The 25,569-nt window shown below is 40.4% G+C and overlaps 1 protein-coding gene across 1 annotated transcript in view; it reads left to right on the top strand.

The window, feature by feature from the left end:
- FBN2 (fibrillin 2) overlaps positions 1-25,569 on the top strand; it is a 384,738-nt gene that overhangs the window by 257,780 nt on the left and 101,389 nt on the right. The window contains exons 29-35 of the mRNA XM_063964252.1: positions 847-969; positions 1,940-2,065; positions 5,673-5,798; positions 9,620-9,742; positions 11,299-11,421; positions 13,541-13,666; positions 15,273-15,395. Of these exons, the coding sequence (XP_063820322.1) occupies positions 847-969; positions 1,940-2,065; positions 5,673-5,798; positions 9,620-9,742; positions 11,299-11,421; positions 13,541-13,666; positions 15,273-15,395 (870 nt within the window). The remainder of the gene's footprint in view (positions 1-846; positions 970-1,939; positions 2,066-5,672; positions 5,799-9,619; positions 9,743-11,298; positions 11,422-13,540; positions 13,667-15,272; positions 15,396-25,569) is intronic.

The following is a 25,569-nucleotide window of genomic DNA, read 5'->3' as shown; positions in this document are numbered from 1 at the left end:
AGACGTATTTTGGATATCGGATTTGTCTGTATTTTGGAATAATTGCATACCATAATGAGATATCATGGTGATGCATGGAACCCAAGTCTAAGCACAGAATGCATTTATGTTACATATACACATTATACACACAGCCTGAAGGTCATTTTAGTCAATATGTTTAATAACTTATTGCATTAAACAAAGTTTGTGTACATACACATAATTCATGTATGTTTCATTTACACCTTATACACACAGCCCGAAGGTCATTTAATACAATATGTTTAATACCTTTGTGTATTAAACAAAGTTTGTGTACATTGAGCCATCAGAAAACAAAGATTTCACTATCTCAGTCTTACTAAAAAAATTCCATATTTCGGAATATTTCGTATTTCGGAATATTTGGATATGAGATACTCAACCTGTATATGCCAATGTAAAACCTATATTATGATAATATACTGTATGATAATAGGGTCTTCTAGTGACATTTTCATTTTTGTAAAAAATACACTGTGGATTTCCACCTTCCAAGCCGCAATGATTGCACACATTGAATACCCAGATGGACAGTAACCATCATCATTGTGGGCTTACATATGTGCTAATTATAGGCACAAGTAAGCATGTGTAAATTTCTCAGTATACTTAAATGACCTTATCTATGTAACTTATATAGTAAGTACACATATTGCATGTGTTACCGCATAGGCAGCACAAAAGCAGAAGCTATTTGTCATACAGTATATAAGTTTTAGTTCAAATCTTCAGCTGGAATGCAGCTGTATAGTTTTTTATATCATGTTATTTGTTAGCGATGTGACTGTAGTACTATTACACATGATATTTGTCCTGTTTCAGATATTGACGAGTGTCAGATAACTAATGGTGGATGTGACACCCACTGTGAAAACTCAGAAGGCAGCTATACATGCAGCTGCCTGGATGGGTATGCTTTACTGCCAGACTCAAGGACCTGTGGAGGTAATAAATGTCTCTGTTAGATCACTTTTGCAGAGGTAGCGTTGAATTGTTGCATGTGCAAAAACGTGTTTGACACACTGTATAAAAGACATGAAATAGGCGAGTAGTCATACATGGAATGGTACTGATAATTGTAAATTGCTAGGAGTTCCAGTTATACCCAAATGTCAGAAACTGTGTGAATTAAAACTCCATATTTTGACACATAAGACTGGAGATCATACTCAGTTATTCTTTGTAGGGCCATTAAAAAGATTACACAGACAACTTTATGGTAATAGTATTTCCCCTGCACAAGGCAGGCTAAAGTGAGATTTATGTAAAGTGATCTCATCCTGCTCATTTCCTGATAACAAAGAGTAAGCCAAATCCACCACAATTATTTCTAGGCTATGTTTCTGGGGAAAAAGGTTGTGACACTAGAAATATTTTGTATTAATGTTATTGTATGTTTTGAACTGGGAGTACCGGAAAGCAGTTACTAACTTGTAATTGACTTATACATTTAGAGAATTCAATGTGTGTGAGTCAACTCTGAACTTCTTTCAGTGACCTGACATACTGTATGTGTACTGTTCTGGTGTATATACCTAAATGCTGATGTGTATAGTACATTCACGTGTATGCACACAGTGCTACGTTATGTGTAGCATATTATGTGTGTGTATACATACAATACCTATTGCAGTATAGCATATACGTAGAGGTCATATGCATAGAGGTTTCACTGAAGTGTAGTGCAATGATGTGTAAGTACAGTATGCTGATGTATTATATAACTAATAATGTATAAATGTGATTATGTGCCATGTAATAATTTGTGTGTACACACTGTTCATTGATGTATAAGTGTGATGATGTGTAAGAGTAATGATTGCTTTGTTGTGCAGTGATATGTATAATAATGACCAAAGGTGAGTAAAGGTAAAAATTTGCTGCACTTGTTTACTACTTGATCAACATTTTCTAGATATCGATGAGTGTGAAGACAGCCCAGATATTTGTGATGGAGGACAATGTACCAACATCCCAGGAGAGTACCGCTGCCTCTGCTATGATGGATTTATGGCGAGTGTGGACATGAAAACATGCATAGGTAAATGAAGCCTTCCTTCGCTACTGGTCTTCTGCTGAAATAACTACAAAAAATCGCTTCTCTTTCCCATAACTACTGTACATTAAGGTGCGATTTCATTATTAGAGTAAGAATTAGCTCCCATCTAAAGTATTCAGGAACTAAACATAGAAACATAGAATTTGACAGCAGATAAGAACCACTAGACCCATCTAGTCTGCCCCTTATATCTATAGCTAATTACATTTTTTGTGCAATCAGATCCATGCAGGTTGCAATGGCCGCATTCTCGCACCCTAATGCACAGGATTAGCCGTGTTAAGCGGCTTTTCCTGTGCTACGTGTGAGCCACTATAGAGGGGAGAGCAAATTCTCAGAAACAACTCATTCACCTACTTACAGTCTGAAATATGCTGTTTCTAGTTCACACCCATATACTCTGCTGAAATGCAACTTAAAATATCCTCAAACATTATTGCCTCTGTTCTGGTACAGGACTCTCTAAGGGCAATATGTATGTTAAATGCTTACAAAAAATAAGGGCCCTCATTCCGAGTTGTTCGCTCGGTATTTTTCATCGCATCGCAATGAAAATCCGCTTAGTACGCATGCGCAATGTTCGCACTGCGACTGCGCCAAGTAACTTTACTATGAAGAAAGTATTTTTAATCACGGCTTTTTCTTCGCTCCGGCGATCGTAATGTGATTGACAGGAAATGGGTGTTACTGGGCGGAAACACGGCGTTTCAGGGGCGTGTGGCTGAAAACGCTACCGTTTCCGGAAAAAACGCAGGAGTGGCCGGAGAAACGGTGGGAGTGCCTGGGCGAACGCTGGGTGTGTTTGTGACGTCAACCAGGAACGACAAGCACTGAACTGATCGCACAGGCAGAGTAAGTCTGGAGCTACTCTGAAACTGCTAAGTAGTTAGTAATCGCAATATTGCGAATACATCGGTCGCAATTTTAAGAAGCTAAGATTCACTCCCAGTAGGCGGCGGCTTAGCGTGTGTAACTCTGCTAAATTCGCCTTGCGACCGATCAACTCGGAATGAGGGCCAAGGTCACATAACTAAATAGATTTGCCTTGGTACTGTTTTATCAAGATATCATCTGCTCTGCTCCCCTTGCCTCCTTAACCAATTCTTAATTCAAATTAGGAGAATAAATTCTTTAGAATTTTGTTTAGAAGGAAACAAATCAATGTTTTTTTTAGTTTATTAACCCTCTAAACCTCCCTGGCTTGTCTAGTGCTGTTCTGCAAGCCTTCTGCATACAGCAACAGGTTAGGATGTGCAGTGATTGACACAATAATAAACTAGAGGTTGTATACAAGAATATATGTCTTTTGGATACAATTACAGCAGCAGAATTCCTATTTGTAAAATGACAAGTGACATTATAATTCATAATGAAAAACAGGCTTTGAGACTACCCCTATACTTACCATAGGCCCTCAATCTCAAATTACATTACTTACACATATTTCCAGAGTAATGATTGAAATACAACTGGGAAAGAATGTAATGATTCAAAACTATTAGTCATATACAGCTAGTCTATTACCACCCTCATCTGTGTAATTTCCCCCTAATTACACAAAGGCTGACTTTCTGCCTTGCCACTGGACCTGCTGACGTATACTTAAATCCTTAGGTAGTTCTTCATTGCACAATATTTGAAGCAAGTAAGGGATGGTATACATTATCTGGTGTGCTGATGTATGATGTGCTGGAAAAGTGTACAGGTACAAAATTCCCCTGGCAACTCAGACATTGTTTTCATTTGAACCCTGTCATTGGAAAAATAAGACTTGTCACTTCCACAGGCCAGCATTTAGTCCATACTCCACTTGAGTTACAGTAATCCAGATGCCGGTGATGTCATGAGTTTATGGGAAAAATACTATGTGCACTTAACCCCTTCCAAAAAGTCTGTTGTGCAACTAGCCAGCTACAGCTACTGCCTGGAACTCTCAGCAGTTACAGTTTAGAATAATAAAAGTCACTGGGCTGTATACACAATTACTGAATCTATGGACAGTTGATTTGAGTAAAGCCATCAAAATGGTTTCATTAGAAATAGATGCAGAGATGCAAAGAGAAATGTAAGGTTAAACACGAAGAAAACCCTCAGGGAAAATGTTGGTATTACAATTCAGTTGGCAAGGCAGCCCTGTTTTCCACTGCGTGTCCTATGCTGCAGAGCAGCAAAACACATGTTTCCTGCTATACGGGGAACAATGTCTCATGAGAATAATAAAGGAATTGTCAGGGGAAACATGGAAATTACTAATTAAATGCCCCTTATGAAGGAAAAGTCCACGTTTGGTCAAGACCCTGATCTCTCTCTTGCTCACTCATGTAGTAAATATAGGAAGCACTCTACTGTGGAAATAGAATCTAATCTGTTTCCGGCTGCTCCCTGTTTGGTGAGGATCAGGGAAGATCAAGTGAAGAATCCACCCCTGCTATCTGCTACTTGGGGGAGGGAGATTGTTATGGCTGAGAACTGTCCACAAGTGGACTTTCCCTGTAATAATAACACACTGTAGTTCTATCAGATATTTAAAGCCTTATTAAACAATATTTTGCCACAGTTCTACAGTGAAGGAGGCCTTAGCTTCTATGAGCCCACCTCACCCTCCTAAGTGGGAATTTATTTCTACAAATGGTGGTCCCAGATGGAGAAACTATCCACACTAACCCCAAAAAGGTGTTTTGTGGTGACCATTGTCCTTGTCGACCTTTTGAAGCTGTCGACCCTTTGTCCATGTTGACCTTTTCCAGTGTCGACCTTTCATAGGTCGACCTTTTGTCAATGTAGACATAATGCATGTCAACCATACTGGGTCAATCTAGACACTGTAGATATTCTATACCACACCCATTACACACGTACACTTTCATGGCATTGGTGGACATGTAGTAGTCTGTAAGATGGAGGCATCAGTTCGATTCCAGAGGATTTTATATTGCCACTTTAAAACATCGGGCAAATTGCAATCGCACCAAATACTGCATCTCGCAGGCTATTATATTTTCCTATTGCCCCAGCAGATACTTATTCACAAGGTTAAAACTAAAACCAAGCATAATGTGATACTGTAGGTTGAAGACTTTCCAGCACTGTAGACACTGTTATAGCCGGCTTGGGAATGTGTGACCGGCGGTCAGGAGACTGCCGGTCACAATACCGACTGCAGGATACCGGCTGGGAGGCACGAATCCCCTTGTGGGCTGCGTTCACCACAGGTTCTATCTCCACTCTATGGGTGGATTTCAAATGTCTGAAAAGTCGGTTGGGTGTCTGTTTTTTCCTGTCTATTAGATAGGAAAAAACAGACTCCCAACTGACTTTTCAAACATTTGAATCTCCCCTATGGGTGACGTGGACACCCACGAGTGGGAATAGTCCCTGGTGGTTGGCATGTTGACCATCGGGATTGTAAGGGGGGGGGGCGAATGTAGCCATCAGTATTGTGGCCGCCGGTCACATAACTACATCCCTTATAGCCTTATGATAATAGTGATGTTTATTCACATTGTTCTATAAGAATATGCTTTGGTACTGACTACTTATATATAGAGAATGCTGTACTTGTGTTAATCAGTATTATTTTTCTTTACAGATGTGAATGAATGTGACATTAATTCAAACATCTGCATGTTTGGTGAATGTGAGAACACCAAAGGATCATTTGTGTGTCACTGTCAGGTTGGGTATTCAGTGAAAAAGGGAACAACTGGATGTACAGGTACACCTTTCATTTGGTGAACTTCTAAGATTGACACTTTTTTTTCCTCAAAAACTCCAGATGCCAGCACTGCACTTACAATTCAGTTAAATATGTTATATTTACTGCATTCTATTTTCCACGAGTCCTAATAAAAAATTCTAACTTGACTTTGGTGTTTTGCTCTTTTTTTCTCATTAACATAATTGCATGGATCAAAATGTGCAGAGACAAGGCAAGTTACAATCCCTAATTGCCTGTTATGTCAGTGACTTGCATGTGCATGTTGATGGATGCCCTTACCCTCTTGCTTGATTGCATGGCTAGCTGTAAACCCACTGGCTAAACCTTCAGCCTAGTGTATATTATAATAAAGATGGAAACGTTCTGTACAAGAGGTGTAAAACATTTTTTCTCTAAAGTTTATTGTTTTTGTTTTATTTGTCTATATGAAACATGAAGAAATGGATTTTTAACATTATTTTGCAACCTGTTAATTGTAAGGTTGCACACACATTACAGTAAAGTAGGCATTTTCAAACTAGACGTATTTTAAGCATTTTAGAAACTGAAAGCTGGTGCATCTCTTATAACCAACTGAATAGAACTGCACTAATAAAAACAGACTGCTGTGGCTGAAATGAACTGACAAGTACAACAGTATATAAAAAAACCATACAATTTATTATTATAACAATATTGCAATCGATTGCTATTAATATTTTAAAAAACTTTAATCCAGCTAATAAGTGCACACCTGGCTGTCAGTATATCCAATTTATATAGGAAGGTAATGTTCACAATTAAAAAGTCCTCCAATTTATTACTTTAATGAATGTTTCTCCAATCCTGGGGAATATACCAATTTAAAACAGTGTAATGTTACTGCTGAAGTATAAAGCACATAGGTTCCCAATGTACTTACGGAGAGCTGTTTCTGCAGTGCTGTCCCTCCTTCTTATATAATGTGCATGAGGGGGTTGCCCGCCTGCAGCAGCTATCGGCTTCAGCGCCTCCTGTAGTATATGCACCAGTGGTCCAGGGTGCACTAAAGTCTCTCCACGCAGGTCAGTTATCAAGAACAAACGGCCGTACGTGGTTGTGTAGAAGGGTCCGCACCTGTACTCCTCCTCCTGGACAGACCCCACGCAAGGTCCAAATTGCACAATTAGTACTACAGCAGGTTCTCTAATGCGTTTCACTCATTGGAGCTTTTTCAAAAAGTGGAAATGTGCAAAGACGAGGCAGGTTGCAATCCCTAATTGCCTGTTATGTCAGTGACTTGCATGTGCATGTTGATGGATGCCCATACCCTCTTGCTTGATTGCCCATACCCTCTTCCTTCAACCTAGTATATATTAAAATAAAGATGGAAACGTTCTGTACAAGAAGTTGAAAATGTTTTTTAGACTAAAGTTTATTTGTTTTTGTTTTATTAATTAATAATAATAATAATAATAATAATTTTATTTATATAGAGCTCTTTCTCCAATAGGACTCAAGGCGCTTAACAGATACATAGCATAATATAGTAAAGAAAATAATGAAGTACAGAAAAGCTTTTCATAAAATACAGAATCGTGTAGATACTAAAGGGACATTATGGAAATGTTTGAGTAAACAGGAAAATCTTGAGTCTACTTTTGAAGGATTCTATAGTTGGGGCCTCTCGCACTGTGCGGGGAAGTGAGTTCCATAGAGTCGGAGCCGCATGACTAAAAGCTCGACCCCCAGATGAATTACGGTAGATTCTAGGTACTGCCAAAAGTCCTTCATCTACAGATCGCAGTAATCAAATGAGGCAGCATGGGGTCAGAAGCTGCTTCAGGTACCTTGGGCCCTGGTCATGTAGTGCTTTGAAACTCAGTAAGCCAATCTTGAACATGATTCGCCATCTTACAGGCAGCCAGTGAAGGGAGTAGAGGATGGGTGTTATGTGGCTAGAGCAGGGCTGGTCAGTTAACAGCCTGGCAGCTGTGTTTTGTACCATTATTTGAAACATGTAGAAACAGTTTTTAATATTATTTTGCAACCTGTTATTTGTAAGGTTGCACACAAATTACAGGAAAGTGGACATAGTCAAACTAGACGTATTTTAAGCATTTTAGAAACTGAAAGCTGGTATATCTCTATCTCTTATAACATCAGTTACATATAGATACTAATACTGAAATATGCAATAATTGCACGCATTGGAGGTAGGAAAAAGTTATTGAATATTTGTTAAACCTAGTATTGTACCGGTGAATGTATAATGTAATCTAATCACTAGATGTCCTTTATAATGTTTATATTAATACTGGATCTGGAATATATTGTACATCTTGTCTGAGAAAAACTACCAAGGTTATACAATAAGCAGCCTATTAATTAAATAAAATCCATCCAAACAGCACACTTGGAAAAAACATGAAATGAAAAATGAGTCTCCAGCTGCCTCACCTCTTATGTATGGCTTATGTATGGAATTATGGTTTTTCCAGGGTTTTATAACACATTGCCTAAATCCTGTACATGAAAATCTATATAGAGAAAATGAACATTCGAGTAATGACCATAGGATGTACAATGTCAAACATAAGAATAAATCCGTTTAGTAAGGTCAGTAACAAAAGACTTTGCAGCTGTTACTGAACCAGAGTTCCCTGATGTTCTTCCCAGTGTGATGTGTGCGCTGCAATTAGAACAGTAAACATCTAATGATAATATGAAGATTCCTAATCTAATGCAGATTTCACATTGAAGGGTAGCAGTGAGAATCTGGTGTTCATTGCAATAGCCAGGATGGATCTTCAGTATCTAACACTTTTATAGCCAACGTGCACAGCCTAGGAGAAATATTGCTCATGAGTCTCATAAAAAAAGGCTGAGTGATAAACATGACAACGAAGAGTGAGAGACATTGCGAGTGACCCTGAGTCTGACATAGCGTAGATGTCAGATTCATTGAAACAATGTTTTTCATATGTGCGTAAGTCTTAGTCGCACTGCGCATTGTCTTGATTTTGTATGTTGATTTGTACAGATTTGGAGGCATGGTATCAGAAATGTAAGGGATGTTACTGGACGGTGACTGGGAGATAAAAGGGTATGGTGGCTAAAAAGACCCATGGAAATGTTATGGGAGTGTTGCAGGCATGGTGCTGAAAGCAGTTGCATACAAACATGCTGAACCGCTCACAAAGGAGGCCATACCCGTACAGAGAATGAAGTGGTATGTCTGCAGGCATGGCGAGCAGTATTTCTTAGTCTGCGTACGCTGACAGTGGGCATCATATCACAAGGGGCTTTCTAGCGATCACCCCACTGCCAGCATTCTGGCAGATGGGATTTCTCTGTCAGGTTCATGATGGTGGGATCCCGTCCGCCAGCAAATAGTACGTATCCCCTGTCAACACAGAAACCTCCAACAATGCATAAGATAGCATCCCCTTGCAGTGCACAGGTTGTGGTATTGCTGATCTTAAGAAGCTGATTTACACTACACAACTGAAGTTAAAATGGAAGCTGCAAAGTCAAGTTAGTAATGCCTCTCAGATGTTGAAAGGGAGGGGTTGTTCTAAACTAGAAGGATACACAAAACAGAATTTCCCAAGCACACCAAGAGGCATTAGCAATAAGATTTTAAAAAGTACATCTTAGTAGATAATTCGGAGATCTTAGTTGCATATATTTGCAAAGATACAGTAAGCCTCCAGGCTAAACGTCAAGGCTTCTCTGATACTGGAGGTCCATACACTGCAATTGTCCAGAGAAATCGGGATTGCTCACCTTGTCTCATGGCTGGCATGGCCTTTTTTGTGTTACATGTCATGTGCTTAATGTTTTTATAATCCTTTCAGATGTGGACGAGTGTGAAATTGGCGCACACAACTGTGATCTGCATGCTACATGTCTCAATGTACCAGGCAGTTTTAAATGTTCCTGTAAGGAAGGCTGGATTGGAAATGGTATCACATGTAATGGTAAGCACAGCTATGTAAGAGTCTCATAACATATATTTGTGCAGCCCATTTAGAGGATCAGTAGTAAAAGATTTCCTGGAATTTTAATTAGGAACATGTGACATAACTGAGATATGAGGCTCTTTGCATTTCTTCTTACTATCACTAATAATTTCTGTCTAAAGTAGTTAACGTAATCTTTACCATGGGTTCATTGAATCTTTTTGGGGACCCATAAAATTATACTGTAAACTATAAAATATGCAAAGGAATCATACAACTCTTTATTGCGGTAAGTTCTTCTCTGCTAAGGAAGAAAGAAATGGGACTTTACTTTTACTATTGTATTTCTAATAATATCACATTACCTATAGGCAAACCCAAGTGTAGACACGCATAATTACTGTATGTTCATCTTTAGACTACTTTCCAATATACTGTAGACCTATTTATATATACATCACATTTACCAATCACGAGTGGATCAATTGTTCTGAATGGTAAGTGCATACAAAACAAAAAGATGTTCTGAAAATCTGGAGGCACATTGGACCTAATTCATGTTACTATGCAAGTACAATTACGATTTTCTAGGCTACAGAGCTGCTAATGTTAGCAAATGAAGCTTTCGCCATAGAATGAAAAGGGACACCCATCGGAGCCAACGCAAACTCATCTGCAATTGAGCACACATTTGCAATTTATACACAAAAATGTTGAACACCGGGACTAAGGGTTTGTCTATGGCTGCACAGACTAGACACAGCATTAGCAGCACAAGCGCCATGTTTTAGCACGTATGAGCTTGCAGCTGATACACGCCCCCAAAATGGCCATGACACACCTGCATTTCCAAGCCTCTTCCCGTAAACACCTCCAAACGGTCCTTTCCTGTCAATCACTTTTCCGTGAAATCCTCATTGCGAGCAAAATCACAGCTGCATCTTTGTGCATGTGCATTGCGATCCCAGCACATGTGCAGTCTGCTGATAATTGATCCATTATATGATAATCGGCCATTGCGTACAAACGTGAATAAGCATGCAATGTTAATTTACCCAGTGTTATTTAGGTAAATGTATTATAGCGGCACGCATCGTGCCACTATAACAGTTCCTGCTTCGCCACATTACCGAAGCAAAGCAGGAAGGGAAATCGACAAGATGTATTAACATTTTATCTGCCGAAGCAGGGGAGCGAAAGCTCCCCCCTCCGGCGATGTCCCCCTAGCACACAGCGCATCAGCTCAGAGCTGACAGCTGTGTCTCCTTCTTGGCCGGCTCCTCTATGCATGCCCCGGATCTCGCTACTCACGCGAGATCCCCTGCGCACTCCGGAGCCGACACCTGCCACAGGCAAGGACAGCTCTCTCCCTGCTGTTGTGTATGGGCATCGCCACCTGCAGCTGTCGATGCTGACCGTTCATATATTGCGCCAACATATCGGCCTGCTATCTGTAAGACATAACGTGCGCTGATACTGCTTCTTCCCCATACCGCAGGGTAACACATTTACCCCATTATGTAGTAGCTGCACGTTACACAACCTCTAACAACTGTTTCTATTTTTAAATGTAGACCATGATGAATGCTCCAATGGAACTCACAGATGCAGCATTTCAGCCCATTGCTTAAACACTCCTGGATCGTACCGGTGTGCCTGCATTGAAGGTTATACTGGCGATGGATTTAGATGCTCAGGTGAAACAAATTCAAGCATTTCTTTCAGTTTACAGTAGTATACAGGACCTATTGTTTACTAAAGTGCCATAGAAATTTAGAAACTTTCATCATAACTAAATTCTCAAGTTTGCCAAAGTGTTATTAATCTCTTTGGTATGAAGTAAAAAAAATGCACAGTTATATACTGTATGAGGACTTGTCATGATAAATCTGACTGTCTTCTTTCATTATGGAAGTTTGGACATATGTCGTTTTAGTCCATTTTGTGGAGCGTATTTCAGATATACCCTTACTATATATATATATATATATATATATATATATATATATATAAATATATAAATAAACCACAAAAAACCCGGCACTCCACCTAATACATATAGCCAGTCTTGGTGCTCTCACAGTAAATGAATAAAGCTAAGCAGAGGTGCGGCACTCAAAGACATTTTTCTTCAAAAAAAGACTCACAGACACCCAGGTCAGTAGTTTCAACGTTTCAATCCCCACAGGATTTTTGACAAAAATCCTGTGGGGATTGAAACGTTGAAACTACTGACCTGGGTGTCTGTGAGTCTTTTTTTGAAGAAAAATGTCTTTGAGTGCCGCACCTCTGCTTAGCTTTTTATATATATATATATATATAAAACATGTGTATGAATGATATTTTTGCATTTTAGTCCATGTGGATTATGCCGGAGGAAGGCAAGATTATAATTTTGGAAACTGTTAGTTATCTAAATGGCTGACAGGCCACCTACAGTTCAGAGACTGTACGGGCAGCCCTCTAACCTTCAGAAGGCCAAATATTACTCTTAATTTTAGTAAAACGTTAAAATAATACATTTAACCAAATGAAGAGACATTTATTTGTAATAACAAATCAGCAAACATTTTAAACAAGTATTACAAACTATAACACATAAATATGGCAAAGTATGAAGGAACTGGGGCTGCAGATGAAGGCTCAGAAAGCCAGTTATAGGCCTAAAACCGTCTGTCATCACTGCTTTAAATGTTCCGTATTATTGGCTAAACCAAAATTGTCCCAAAGGGAACATGGTTTTATTGATTTCTTATAACAATGTATTAACTGACTTAAAAACAAGTTCTGATGCAATTAATTCTGTCCATTTTATCAAAACAGGCTTATGTTAAACTTTTTTTAAATGTTTTCTTTAAAGGTTTAATTCAAAGGTACAGTACAAGCTATATTCTTTTAAATGGAAACAATTTGGCATAGAACATAGGTTCTGATTCTCAGTTGGGAACAAAGGAAAAAAGCAAGTAATGCGGTCCAAGCATCTGCCTATCCCATCAATGATCGTCGATCCGTTGGGGAATCAACAAAAAACAGCATGTTAAAAATGATAGCCTTGCCGATACCGTTCATTTTTGGTCTTAATCAAAGAACCCAGGATTTCCAGCATTTTGGCTTTCCCCTGTACAGATACAGGCATATGCAGAACGTGGAGCTTTCCCAATAATTACCTGCATCTATAATCCATTTTTCAATGCAAGGTGTGCAAATGGGTTGGGATTGGGTGACCGGCAGTCTCCCCATACTGACGCCGGGATCCCGGTAATTATTTTACACTGCAATTTAGATTTGAGTTAGGACAAGTCCCTCTCTAAATGTAAATCTCTTGGCACATACTGTATTACATCTCCCCTACCTGCAGTGCAGCATGGTTTCACCAAGGTGCAAAGTTACTTGCTATTTTTTGCTTCATTCCCCCTCAACCCCATTGTGTGCAGAGAACATGACCTCTTTATATTCATATTTACAAATACTGCTTCTATTGTCTGATATCAGGAATGTCTCCATACACATCTAATATAGCATCACAACTTCATACTTTTCGTATACAAATAAATTCAGATGCCCATCAAGCAATGGATTGTCTAAATGAGCATTGGACAATCCATTGCTTGATGAAGCATTGCTTGCTGAACCAATTTCCAGTGCTGCCCCTGATAATTGGTTACAGTTATCTGTACAGCGAGATCTTGGAGTCTGGTCACTTGCCATGTGCATGATGACACTAAAATGAAATACTGTATTCTTCAAATGAAATGCACTTTGATGAGCGCAATCATTAGGTCACTATTATGTTCTTGTTGTTCTTGTCACATACAGATATTGATGAGTGTGCAGAAAATATCAACCTGTGTGAGAACGGACAATGTCTAAATGTCCCTAGCTCATATAGATGTGATTGTGAGATGGGCTTCACTACAGCTCCGGACGGCAAGTCCTGTCAGGGTAAGTCATCAGCTGCATCAGTCCAATGCCTTAACATGTGGATAGGCCTGGTAAAATGGAAATCACGTAAGGGGCTAGAAAGGACAACAACCTGAGAGCAGGTGTTTTACAAATACAAGCTTTAATCCTTCCAGAATAGTCGAATGTTTTCTATGTATGCGACTTGCAGTGGACAGCAAGGCACTTCTGAAGTGTAAAGGAAATGTATCTCTCTTGAGATGTTACATGATGACTTGTGCAATTTACTGCAGAGTATCAGCCATGAACTAAGCAGCTTTTGTCCTCTAATATGGTATCTGTACTGAAGTGGCCATTGTTTCAAGGGTGGGCATTAGATATGTATAAAGATCTAGTAACATGTGTGCAATGGTCTAGGTATCTTAATTAGAGTAAGAGGGTTTTATTATGTGCACAAGAATCAGAGTGTGAGTCATCACACTGCCCCTGAGGCATTTGGCACTGGGAGTGGGGGGTAATGCCCTACTAAGTTTTTTGGCCTGGGGGATGGGGAGGATGTAAACAGTTACATAGTGGAGCAGGGAGCTGGTAGTGTATGGGCTGGGTAGTGCCACTTGGATTTATTACCACTAAGGGGGAGGGGGAGGGGGTGGAGATAATGCTACTAGGGCTCTATTGCCACTGGGGTGTTTATTACACTGGGGGGTGGGAGCTTATTTTACAATGACATCCTGATGACATAATTTCTTTTTTCAATGAAATATTGAAATACTGTACATTACCTTAAAAAGATAATGATACACAAAACTTGAAGGCGTTTCTTACCTAATACAGTTGTACTAACCCTTTCAGCAATGTATCTGTAGGATTAGGCAAAGTTCAGTATTTCTGGTGTCACTGGATAAAACACAGCCTTTATTGGCTGTCTATATGGGAATTTGTAGAGCAACTTTATGTCATAGTCCACAGCAATAAAGAAAAACAAATGTGCTTGAAGACATGAACAAAATGTACAGAAATAAATAAGCAAAATCTTAAATATTTTGTGTGTCAATATGCGTAAAACAAGATGTTTCTCTGTATTTAGGAGTTCATTTACAAACCTGACGTTGCTAGGGCTCATTTTGCCACAGTACATGGGTTTGTGGGGCTTGATGGTGACATTGCAACCATTAAGTTAATTGTAGATTAAATTTATGGTTTGACTTTGTCATTTTTTAAAGTGCACTTCCTAAAATGTTATATATCATTTAAATAAAAGGTAAAACTATTTCTAAAAAAATAAATAAAAATCAATTGTTTTTACAGGCATTACTGGCATATTGATCTAATTTAATTTATATATTTTAACTTTAGTGGTTTGTTTTTGAGACTATACCGATGGAAATTGATCTTATGAACTGTGAATAGCTCACAGGGAATGTTAGTTGCCATTGTAATGGCAATTAATGCCGACAATGGTATATAAACTCGCTCCCCTCATGATACTTTCTAGTGCTGGTCTAGTACTGGACTAGTGCTATGAGGCTGTGAACACAAATCTGCAAGTCCAGCGGTACCGTTATTGCAGCATACAGCCTCACTTACTCGTGTTTATACATTTCCAATATCCATGTTACTAACATTATTTATTACTTACTTCCTTCAGATATCAATGAGTGTTATTTTGAGAATATTTGTGTATTTGGGACCTGTCGGAATCTTCCAGGAATGTTCCAATGTGTCTGTGATGATGGTTATGAGTTGGACCGCACTGGAGGAAATTGCACTGGTATGTACCATAGGTGTTTATGTAACTTTGTGGGCTAGGGTTCCACAACAAAGGTGGCAAGGGATAAAGCTTCTTTGGCTTATTGTCAATCAGATGATATATTCTTAAATTTGATACAAACACGGTCTGCCCATAATCACTGCTTTACATATGTCTTACTGTTTTTTAATTGTACATTTTCTGTTTTCTTTAAATAGTTGCAGTACTAGTTTATAATTTAGTTTTCAGAAGCTTCCATAACCAACTAAAGATATATGTCTATTACATTTATATTATTGCTTGCATAGGTGTTACGCAGTAGGTTACCAAGTGATTCTTTCTACCTGGGTTCCTTTGTGTCCGAATATCTTATTGATACCTTTACTCCATGCAGTGTTCGAGGATATTTTGGCTACGTGTCTATAACTAATCTTAATAATATACTCTAATTCTTAAAATAAACACATATTTGAAAACTTATGACTTGGAGCTTTAGGGAGGTAACGTTGTAACCCCAGGTTTTATTTTATTAAACATAAACATTTTTCAAGTTAAGAATACTGAATACTTGGCAGATGTCTGTAAACAGGATAATCTGAATCCAAAATTTAGGCTGAGATTTGGGTTGAACTTAGAAATGTATAATGAGAAGCAGGAGCAGAAGAGGTAGTGTATGGGCATTAACTCAAGCTATTTTGCGCAAGATACTTTGGAAAATAATATTTTATGTATCAGATAAATTTAGTTATTAACAAAATCATCAGAATTAGATTTTTAAGAAGCTTTAACTGTATATAACTTTACACAGTATTAGTTACACACCTTTAAATCTGATAGTCAACGTCCTAAGTAATTAATAAAATATACCTTTTATTCATCAATATTGTTTATGATATGTTGCATGTCTTGTTTATCTTTTTTTTCAAATGTATTTATTGAAAAAGGACACACAATATAAGTACAAATTGTAAGTCATAATACACATAAGAACAACAGCCGCTGTGAGGTACAGAAACCACAAATAGAAGGATGAGACAGTAATGTGGAGTACAATAAACAAAACAAGCAATTAGATAACCACAAAGTTAATCTATTAAAGCATAAAATTAACCAAATAGTTTAAAACAATGGAGAACCAAAGGTGAGAGATTCCGTATTATACCATGTCGTTAATTGAACTACCTTACGTACATATTCCTTGGTGGCAGTGGGCAGCGTGAGCAAGTAGGGTAACCAATTGAGAAAGAATTTTAAGGAACGGGACTCCGCATCTAGGGAGCAATGTACCCAATCCATTTGATACAGATAAGTTAGAAACATGAGGGACAAGGGTATTGGATCCGAATGTATCCATTGGGATAAAATTGTTTTCTTTGCAGCTGCAGCCACACGAGCCAACAACAATTTTGCACATTTGGAAACCGTGGGATCTCGCGTAGTAATATGATTCCAGGAAGCCCAAACCATAGTGATATCAAAAGAGATATGGATTTCAACATTAATATAGGTCTGTACATCAGACCAAAATATTTGTATCACTGGGCACGCCAAAAGACAATGGATAATATCAGCATCTGGGGAATTACATTTAAAACAAAGGGAATTATTAAATACTCCTGTAAGTAACCGGAGTCGGGGGGTGTAATATGCTCTATGTAGTATTTTAAAGTACATCTCAGCATAAGAGGATGAGACTAATTGCTTATTGCGCACATTAAACTGCCAAATTACTATTGGTAGATCGGTATCTGGGAAGGTTTCAGGCCATTAGGCCAGCCCAGTTGTGAGTGTAAATAGATCCAATCTCTGTCTAGTGTGAGTATAAATTAGAGAAGTAGAATAGGGAGACCGTGGGCATTTTTGTACCATGGTTATTAGAGGAAAGGTAAGATCGTGGGAGCATAGACATGATAGTGTACTAACAACAAAACTATGAAATTGAACGTAGGCAAATAAGGGGAAATGAAGAGCGGGGGATTTTTCTTTCATTTGAGATAAAGTTAAGATCGATGAACATTCCACATTCAAGAATTGAAACAATAAGCAGAGTCCCTGGAGATGCCAATCACGAACAACCACATTAACCTCTCCACCCTGAAATTGTGGATCAAGCAACAAAGGCTGAAATAAGGAATAAGCCAGGGAAAGGCCTAGCATTTCCTAAGAATACGCCAGGCTCTACAGGGAGCATATAACAATGGATTATGGTGTACATCCGGCAGGGCAGGGTTATCAGCAAAGTGTAACACGTGTGTCAAGGTATTTTGAGGTGAGAGCGCTTGTTCCAAAGCTCGATTAACAAAGTTGTCACCACGCCCTGTCCAATCTAAAGCATATCTATAAATGGAGGCTAAGGAGTAGTCCTCCGGACAAGGGAGATTAATACCGCCAAGTGATGGAGGTTGTATTAGTTTAAATTTTGCTATATGTGGATGTTTGTTAGCCCAAATAAATGTAGTGAGAGCTTTGTTAATAGTATGGATATCACGCTTTGACAGCAAGAATAGAAGCATCTGGATCAGGTAGAGCAGGCGAGGGAAAGAGACCATTTTATATAAGTGACACCTTCCCAAATAGGAAATGGGGAGGTGTTGCCATTTCACAAAGTTGTCCATCATTTGAGTAATGTAGTATGAAAAATACAAAGTTTATAAGTAAGTGAGGTTCGATGGAAAGCGTAAGCCTAGGGATATTAAATATGTACCAGCCCACTTAAAAAGAAACATATTACCCAATCCCAAAGTCGCATCTCCCCCCAAAGCCAGTGTTTCTGTCATTTCAAAGTTGATGAGGAATCCCGATATTAAATTATAATCATGTAAGGTAGTTAATAATGATGGAAATGTCCGATTAGGATTACTAAAATATAATAAGAGGTTGTCCGCAAACGTCGAAACCTAAATGTCGTGGTCACCAACCTTAATACCTTGCCATGAGGGATCCTGTACAAAATACGTATCAACAGGTCTAGGCCTAAATTAAACAAGGGGGGAAAGAAGGCAGCCCTGGCGTGTCCCTCTACATAATGTTAAAGAGGACGAGTTCAGACCATTAATTGTCAAGTGGGCCAGTGGTCGTGTAAATAACATTCTAAGTAGATAGATGAATTCTACACCAAATTGTTGAACATGAAAAATGCAAAGTAAATAATGCCAGGAGACATGGTTGAACGCCTTGTCGACATCACAACTTACAATGAGAGTGGTCGGGCAGGCCGACTGTTTTGAACTATACATTGCTGCTATCAATAGTCAGATATTATGTACCGAGGTTCTGCCTTTGACAAATGTATTTTGTGCAGGATGTAGGACCCTTTGTAGGATAGGTTGGAGTCATGATGTAATTAATTTTGTAAAAAGCTTCATATCCTGATTCAATAATGAAATGAGTCTATAAGACTGGGTATACCGGGAATTCTTTCCAGTCTTCGGAAACAATACTATTCTGGCCTCACTAAATCCCATAGGAGGTGGTTTTACCCTCAAATAAAGCATTGAAAAGAGACATTAAATGGGGTAGTTAATGGGGAGCGAGAATTTTATAATACTCTGCCCCAAACCCATCTGGGCAAGGAGACTAAACATTTTGTAATGATTTGATCAAGGAAAGTAATTCCGGCTCTGTGACCGGTTCCATTAAGGATTTCCGTTCTTCCTCTGTTAAAACAGGTAATCTCGCTCTCTCAAGGAATTGCATTCCCAGGTTCGGGTGATCAGAGGAAGCTTCATAAACAGTTTTATAATATAGCAGTAAGAAACAAAAACAAAATAGCAGCGCTAACATAATTATAGTGCATATGAAGGATTGAGCGATAAGAACTTCACCTTTTAATGAGTTACCAACTTAAACCATGCTAAAACATTTATACCGAGCTCATAAAAACAATTAAACCTAAGGGTCTTAATTTAAACGCCTATGATGTTGTAGTCCGTTCCTGTTAATATAAACTGGATTTGCAGATGGGTGAATATTGTGAGAGTAGACTGACAGCGCAGTCTCACCAACCAACTTTACCAGAGCCGCTAGAGGTGTAGTCCCTTGAAAACGTTTTGGATATAATTCAAGTGTCCAATTGTGGGGTCCTCATTATAATACGGTGTCCTCCTTGTAAGTAAGAGTCGGTGATGCTCCAGAACTTTTATCACCACGATTTTTCTGCTGAAATCAAAGTCCAGTCTTGGTCCGGATATGCATAGGCTGTGATGGTGAAAAATAATGACCCAGAAATATTCCTGACGCGTTTCGCTGCAGGCACTGCAGCTTTATCAAAGGATGTTTAAACAGCTGAACTGGTCAGATATTTATACCCTTAGTAATTAGCAAACATTCTACAGCTGTTCACTCAATCCTTCCATTACATTCAAATAATCTACAAAACATACATAGCTTATTTTATTCTAATTGTGCATATAATCCTAGGACAGACTCAGATAATAAAATTAAAATTTTTATACAATATAACAAATAAAAAACCTTTATTAGGGAATTTTATAAATTCATGTTCTAAATACTTCCGGGTTAATTAAACATGTGACCCCGGCTTCCCATCCTCATTCTTAGCTAATATCCAAAATAATTAATATTTAAAACCATCTTGACGTGTATACATATAGATTTAATACCTATACATAGGCAATTGTGTAAAACACTAATGCTATGTGGATTTCTATATCTTAAATAACCACTTCCGAGTTCATGATCTAATGTTCCTTCCGCTCCGTGGAGCGCATAATGGTTCCGTTAGCTTATCTAAATGACAGAGTTGTAACCTCCACTCCCGATCATGTGGCCTCCACGTGACCGGTCACAAGACAGGAAGAAACAAGGTAATGCCGTGCATCACCAAAACACTTCCGGTCGTTCGCGTCAGCCTCTCAGTCACGTGACCGCCCCATGGCCGGTCACGTGACTTTCGAAGCCTCGCAGCATGCAGCCAATCATGGAAATCAGGAAATTATAACTGTTTATCTCAAACGGTTGTCATGACAACTGTCAGCTCTTTCCATTTATAAAAACCATGATCTCAAAGGTATATTTATTAATCTTATTATTTGAAAGTGCTAAATAAAAAGCTCTTTTAAAGAAATAAAGCACAACTTTTATTTAACTATCTTTCTAGGCATGACAATCATTCAAGCACTAACAGTGTATAGAGATAGTCGATAGTACAGTCTAATCTTATGCTTTTACACATTTTCCTCAACCACACTGCATCACAAAAACACACAGACTTTCGCAAGAGGGGGCAAATAATCAAATTCCTAATACCCGTATCCTATTTAGTTTTTATTCTCACTATCAAAGGTTTAGATTATCTCACATTATAATAAAGCTTCTATAGAATACAGAGCATATCTTTAATAACTAAGAACGGGGATATCTACTCAGCGGATCTGCATATAGAAAGTATATCATACACCTTCGTCGGTATACTTTCTATATATTTATAATAATTACTAAGCTGTGATCCCACCACAATAGAATACATCACCTATTATAATAGCCGATGTATTCTATCTATAGGGAAAAAATGCTACATAAACAGGACTACTCCAAAGGAGTTCATCCACATATGATCATACACTCTGGTAATGGTGTTTAGTTCCACTGACTCATTTAGGCCCTCGGGAAAAATACTATTCATCTGGTACATCCAAAATACCTCTTGTCTTCAGAGACTTTTGTACCTGTCACCTCCACATTTTGTTTGGGGAATGAATTCCAAACCTATAAGTTTTAGGCATTTCGGGTCCCCATTGTGGACAACATCATAGTGTTTTGACACACTGTGTGTCTGAATTCATTTAATAATTTCTCTGACGTCCTAGTGGATGCTGGGTACTCCGTAAGGACCATGGGGTATAGACGGGCTCCGCAGGAGACTGGGAACTCTTAAAAGAAAGATTAGGTACTATATCTGGTGTGCACTGGCTCCTCGCTCTATGCCCCTCCTCCAGACCTCAGTTAGTATCTGTGCCCGGCCAGAGCTGGATGCACCCTAGGGGCTCTCCTGAGCTTCCTAGAAAAGAAAGTATTTGTTAGGTTTTTTCTTTTCAGTGAGATCTGCTGGCAACAGACTCACTGCTACGTGGGACTGAGGGGAGAGAAGCGAACCTACCTGCTTGCAGCTAGCTTGGGCTTCTAAGGCTACTGGACACCATTAGCTCCAGAGGGATCGAACACAGGCCCAGTCCTCGGTCGTCCGGTCCCGGAGCCGCACCGCCGTCCCCCTTGCAGAGCCAGAAGAACGAAGAGAAGTTGAAAATCGGCGGCTGAAGACTCCGGTCTTCATTAAGGTAGCGCACAGCACTGCAGCTGTGCGCCATTGCTCCCTTAGCACACCACACACTCCGGTCACTGATGGGTGCAGGGCGCTGGGGGGGGCGGGGGCGCCCTGGGCAGCAATTAGATTACCTTACTTGGCGAAAAGCACATAATACAGTCTGATAAACTGTATATGTGCATTAACCCCCGCCATTAAAGTACATAAAAGGACAGAAGCCCGCCGCTGAGGGGGCCGGTCCTTCTTCCTCAGCACACCGGCGCCATTTTCTCTTCACAGCTCAGCTGGAGGGAAGCTCCCCAGGCTCTCCCCTGCAGTATCTTGGTACACAAAGGGTAAAAAAGAGAGGGGGGGCACATAAATTTAGGTGCAAAACTGTGTATATAAGCTGCTATAGGGGAAAAATCACTCAGTATAGTGTACATCCCTGTATTATATAGCGCTGTGGTGTGTGCTGGCATACTCTCTCTCTGTCTCTCCAAAGGGCCTGGTGGGGAAACTGTCTTCAAATAGAGCATCCCCTGTGTGTGTGGTGTGTCGGTACGCGTGTGTCGACATGTCTGAGGTAAAAGGCTCCTCTAAGGAGGTGATAGAGCGGATATGTGTGTGGGAGGGTGTCTCCGTCGACAACGCCGACACCTGTTTGGATATGTGTAAGTGCTGAGGTAAAATTATTGCACAAAAGGTTAGGGAACAGAAAGGAAATCTACCCTGGTCTGTCCCTATGTCACAGAGTCCTTCAGAGTCTCTCTATGTTCACTATCCAAAATAACAAAGTATCGACACGGAGTTTAACTCCACTGTCGACTACGATAATGCAAAGTTACAGCCAAGAGGGCTAAAAGATATTCAATATATGATTATTGGAATAAAAGATGATTTGCATATCACTGATGACTCATCTGTCCCTGACACGAGAGTACACATGTTAAGGGGAAGAATGCTGAGGTAAATTTCCCTCCTCTCATGAGGAAAAAGAGCGGGAATCTCCAGACAAGAGACGGCAGCTTCCCACAAGAGAATTCTCAGGCTGTATCCTTTCCCCACTAGGGCCAGGATGTGTTGAGAATCTTCCCCTTGGGTGTCCTGTTTACACTAGCTATTCTCAGGGATCCTGCAGATAGTGTGCACATTCTAGTATACTACCCAGACCGGCGATTGTGTCGGCATGGGTTTATAGCGCTGTGGCAGCGTGGACAGGTACCTTATCAGCAGAGATTGAGACCCTAGTATGCATATAAATATTTTAAGATGCTGTCTTAAGTGATAGATATATAATTATAAAGCATGCCCAAAGGGATATGAGTATACTGGGTCCTAGAGACAAAAGCTATATCGATTTCTGCTTGACGTGTCCTGTAGAATATACATTGGACAGATGATGCCGACTTAAGAGGCATATGGAAGGCTGAGGATTGTGTGGAGAAAGGTTCTCGTGCCTGGTCTCCACAGCTATAGCTGGTAATTCTGATATTTTGCCTTATATTCCTGCACAGCCTAGGAAAGCACGACATTATTAAATGCAGCTTTTCGAATAAAGAAACAAGAAAGTCTGAGGTGCGTCCTTTCTTGTCAGAGCCGGGGGCAGAGGAAAGAAGCTGTACAATACAGCTAGTCCCCAGGAACAGAAGTCCTCCCCGGCCTCTACAAAAATCCACCGCATGTCGCTGGGGCTCCACAGGCGGAGCTAGGCCCGGTGGGGACACGCCTTCGTAAGTTCAGCCACAAGTGGGTTCACTCCCTGTTAGATCCCTGGGCAATAGAAATTGTATCGCAGGGATACAGGCTGGACTGTGATAAGATGCCCCCTCACCGAGGACCCGGCGGGCTTCCCCCCAAGAGAGGGAGCCAGTGTTAACTGCAATTCGTAAATTGTATCTTCAACAGGTGGTGGTCAAGGGTCCCCTCCTTCAACAAGAGGGTGTTATTATTCGACCATGTTATAATCCCGAAACTAGACGGTTCGGTTAGACCCATATTGTATTAAAATCCCTGAACATATACCTGAAAAGGTTCAGGTTCAAGATGGAATCGCTAAGAGCGGTCATTGCAAGCCTGAAATGAATCGGGACATAAGGGATGCATACCTTCGTGTCCCCATTTATCCACCTCATCAGGCGTACCTCAGAATTGCGGTACGGGATTGTCATTACCAATTTCACCAAGGTAATGGCGGATATGATGGTGCTCCTGTGGAAGCAAGGTGTCACTATTATCACATACTTGGATGATCTCCTCATAAAAGCGAGATCAAGATAGCAGTTGCTGGACAGCGTATCACCTTCTCTGGAAGTGAAACGGCAACACGACTGGATTCTATATATTCCGAAGTCGCAGTTGGTTCCTACAGCTCATCTGCCTCGCCTAGGCATGATCCTAGACACAGACCAGAAGAGGGTTTATCTCCCGATAGAGAGAGCTCAGGAGCTCATGACACTGGTCAGGAATCCATTGAAAACCAAAACAGGTGTCAGTGCATCACTGCACTCGAGTCCTGGGAAGGATGATGGCATCATACGAGGCCATCCCCTTTGGCTGGTTACATGCAAGGACAATGGAACTTACTGGATAAGTGGTCCGGATCACATCTTCAGATGCATCGGTTAATCACCCTATCCCCCAGGGCCAGGGTGTCTCTCCTGTGGTGGCTGCGGAATGCTCACCTTCTCGAGGGCCGCAGATTCGGCATTCAGGACTGGGTCCTGGTGACCACGGATGCAAGCCTCCGAGGGTGGGGGGCAGTTACACAGGGAAGAAAATTCCAAGGTTTGTGGTCAAGCCAACAGACTTGCCTTCACATCAATATCCTGGAACTAAGGTCCATATACAACGCCCTAAGTCAAGCGGAGTTCCTGCTTCGCGACCAACCGGTTCTGATCCAGTCAGACCACAGGAGCTCATGTAAACCGCCAGGGCGGCACAAGGAGCAGGGTGGCGAGGGTAGAAGCCACCAGAATTCTTCGCTGGGCGGAGAATCAAGTAAGCGCACTGTCAGCAGTGTTCATTCCGGGAGTGGACACGACCTCCACCCGGGAAAGTGGTAACTTCATCAGGAAGTCTTCACGCAGTTTTGCAAATTGATGGAAACTGCCTCAGGTGGACTACATGGCGTCCCACCTCAATAAAAAGATAAAAAAGGTTTTACGCTGGGTCAAGGGACTCTCAGGCGATAGCTGTGGTCGCACTAGTAACACCGTGGGTGTTCCAGTCGGTCTATATATTCCCTCCTCTTCCTCTCAGACCCAAGGGCTGAGAATTGTAATAAACGGAGGAGTGTGAACAATATTCTTTGCTCCGGATTGGCCAAGAAGGACTCGGTACCCGGAACTGCAAGAAATGCTCTCAGAGGACCCATGGCCTCTGCCTCTCAGTCAGGACATGTTGCAACAGGGACCCTGTCTGATCCAAGACTTACCGTGGCTGCGTTGGACGGCATGGCGGTTGAACGCCGTATCCTAGCGGAAAAGGGCATTCCGGATGCAGTTATTCCTACGCTGATAAAGGCTAGGAAAGACGTGACAGCAAGACTTTTGCACTGTATATGGCGAAAATAGGTTGCTTTGTGTGTGGCCGGGAAGGCCCTACAGAGGAATTCCAGGGGGGTCGATTCCTGCACTTCCTACAGTCAGGAGTGACTATGGGCCTAAAATTAGGATCCATAAAGGCCAAGATTTCGGCCCTATCCCTTTTTCTCTCAAAAAGAACTGGCTTCACTGCCTGAAGTTCGGACGTTGTTACAGGGGTGCTGCATATTCAGCCCCTTTTGTGCCTCCAGTGGCACCTTGGGATCTTAACGTGTGTTGGATTCCTAAAATCCCACTGGTTTGAGCCACTTAAGACCGTGGAGCTAAAATATCTCACGTGGAAAGTGGTCATGCTTTTGGCCTTAGCTTGGACTAGGCGTGTGTCAGA

Source organism: Pseudophryne corroboree, chromosome 1 (assembly GCF_028390025.1).
Source record: "Pseudophryne corroboree isolate aPseCor3 chromosome 1, aPseCor3.hap2, whole genome shotgun sequence".
NCBI lineage: Eukaryota > Metazoa > Chordata > Amphibia > Anura > Myobatrachidae > Pseudophryne > Pseudophryne corroboree.
This window is presented reverse-complemented; position numbering and strand designations above follow the sequence as displayed.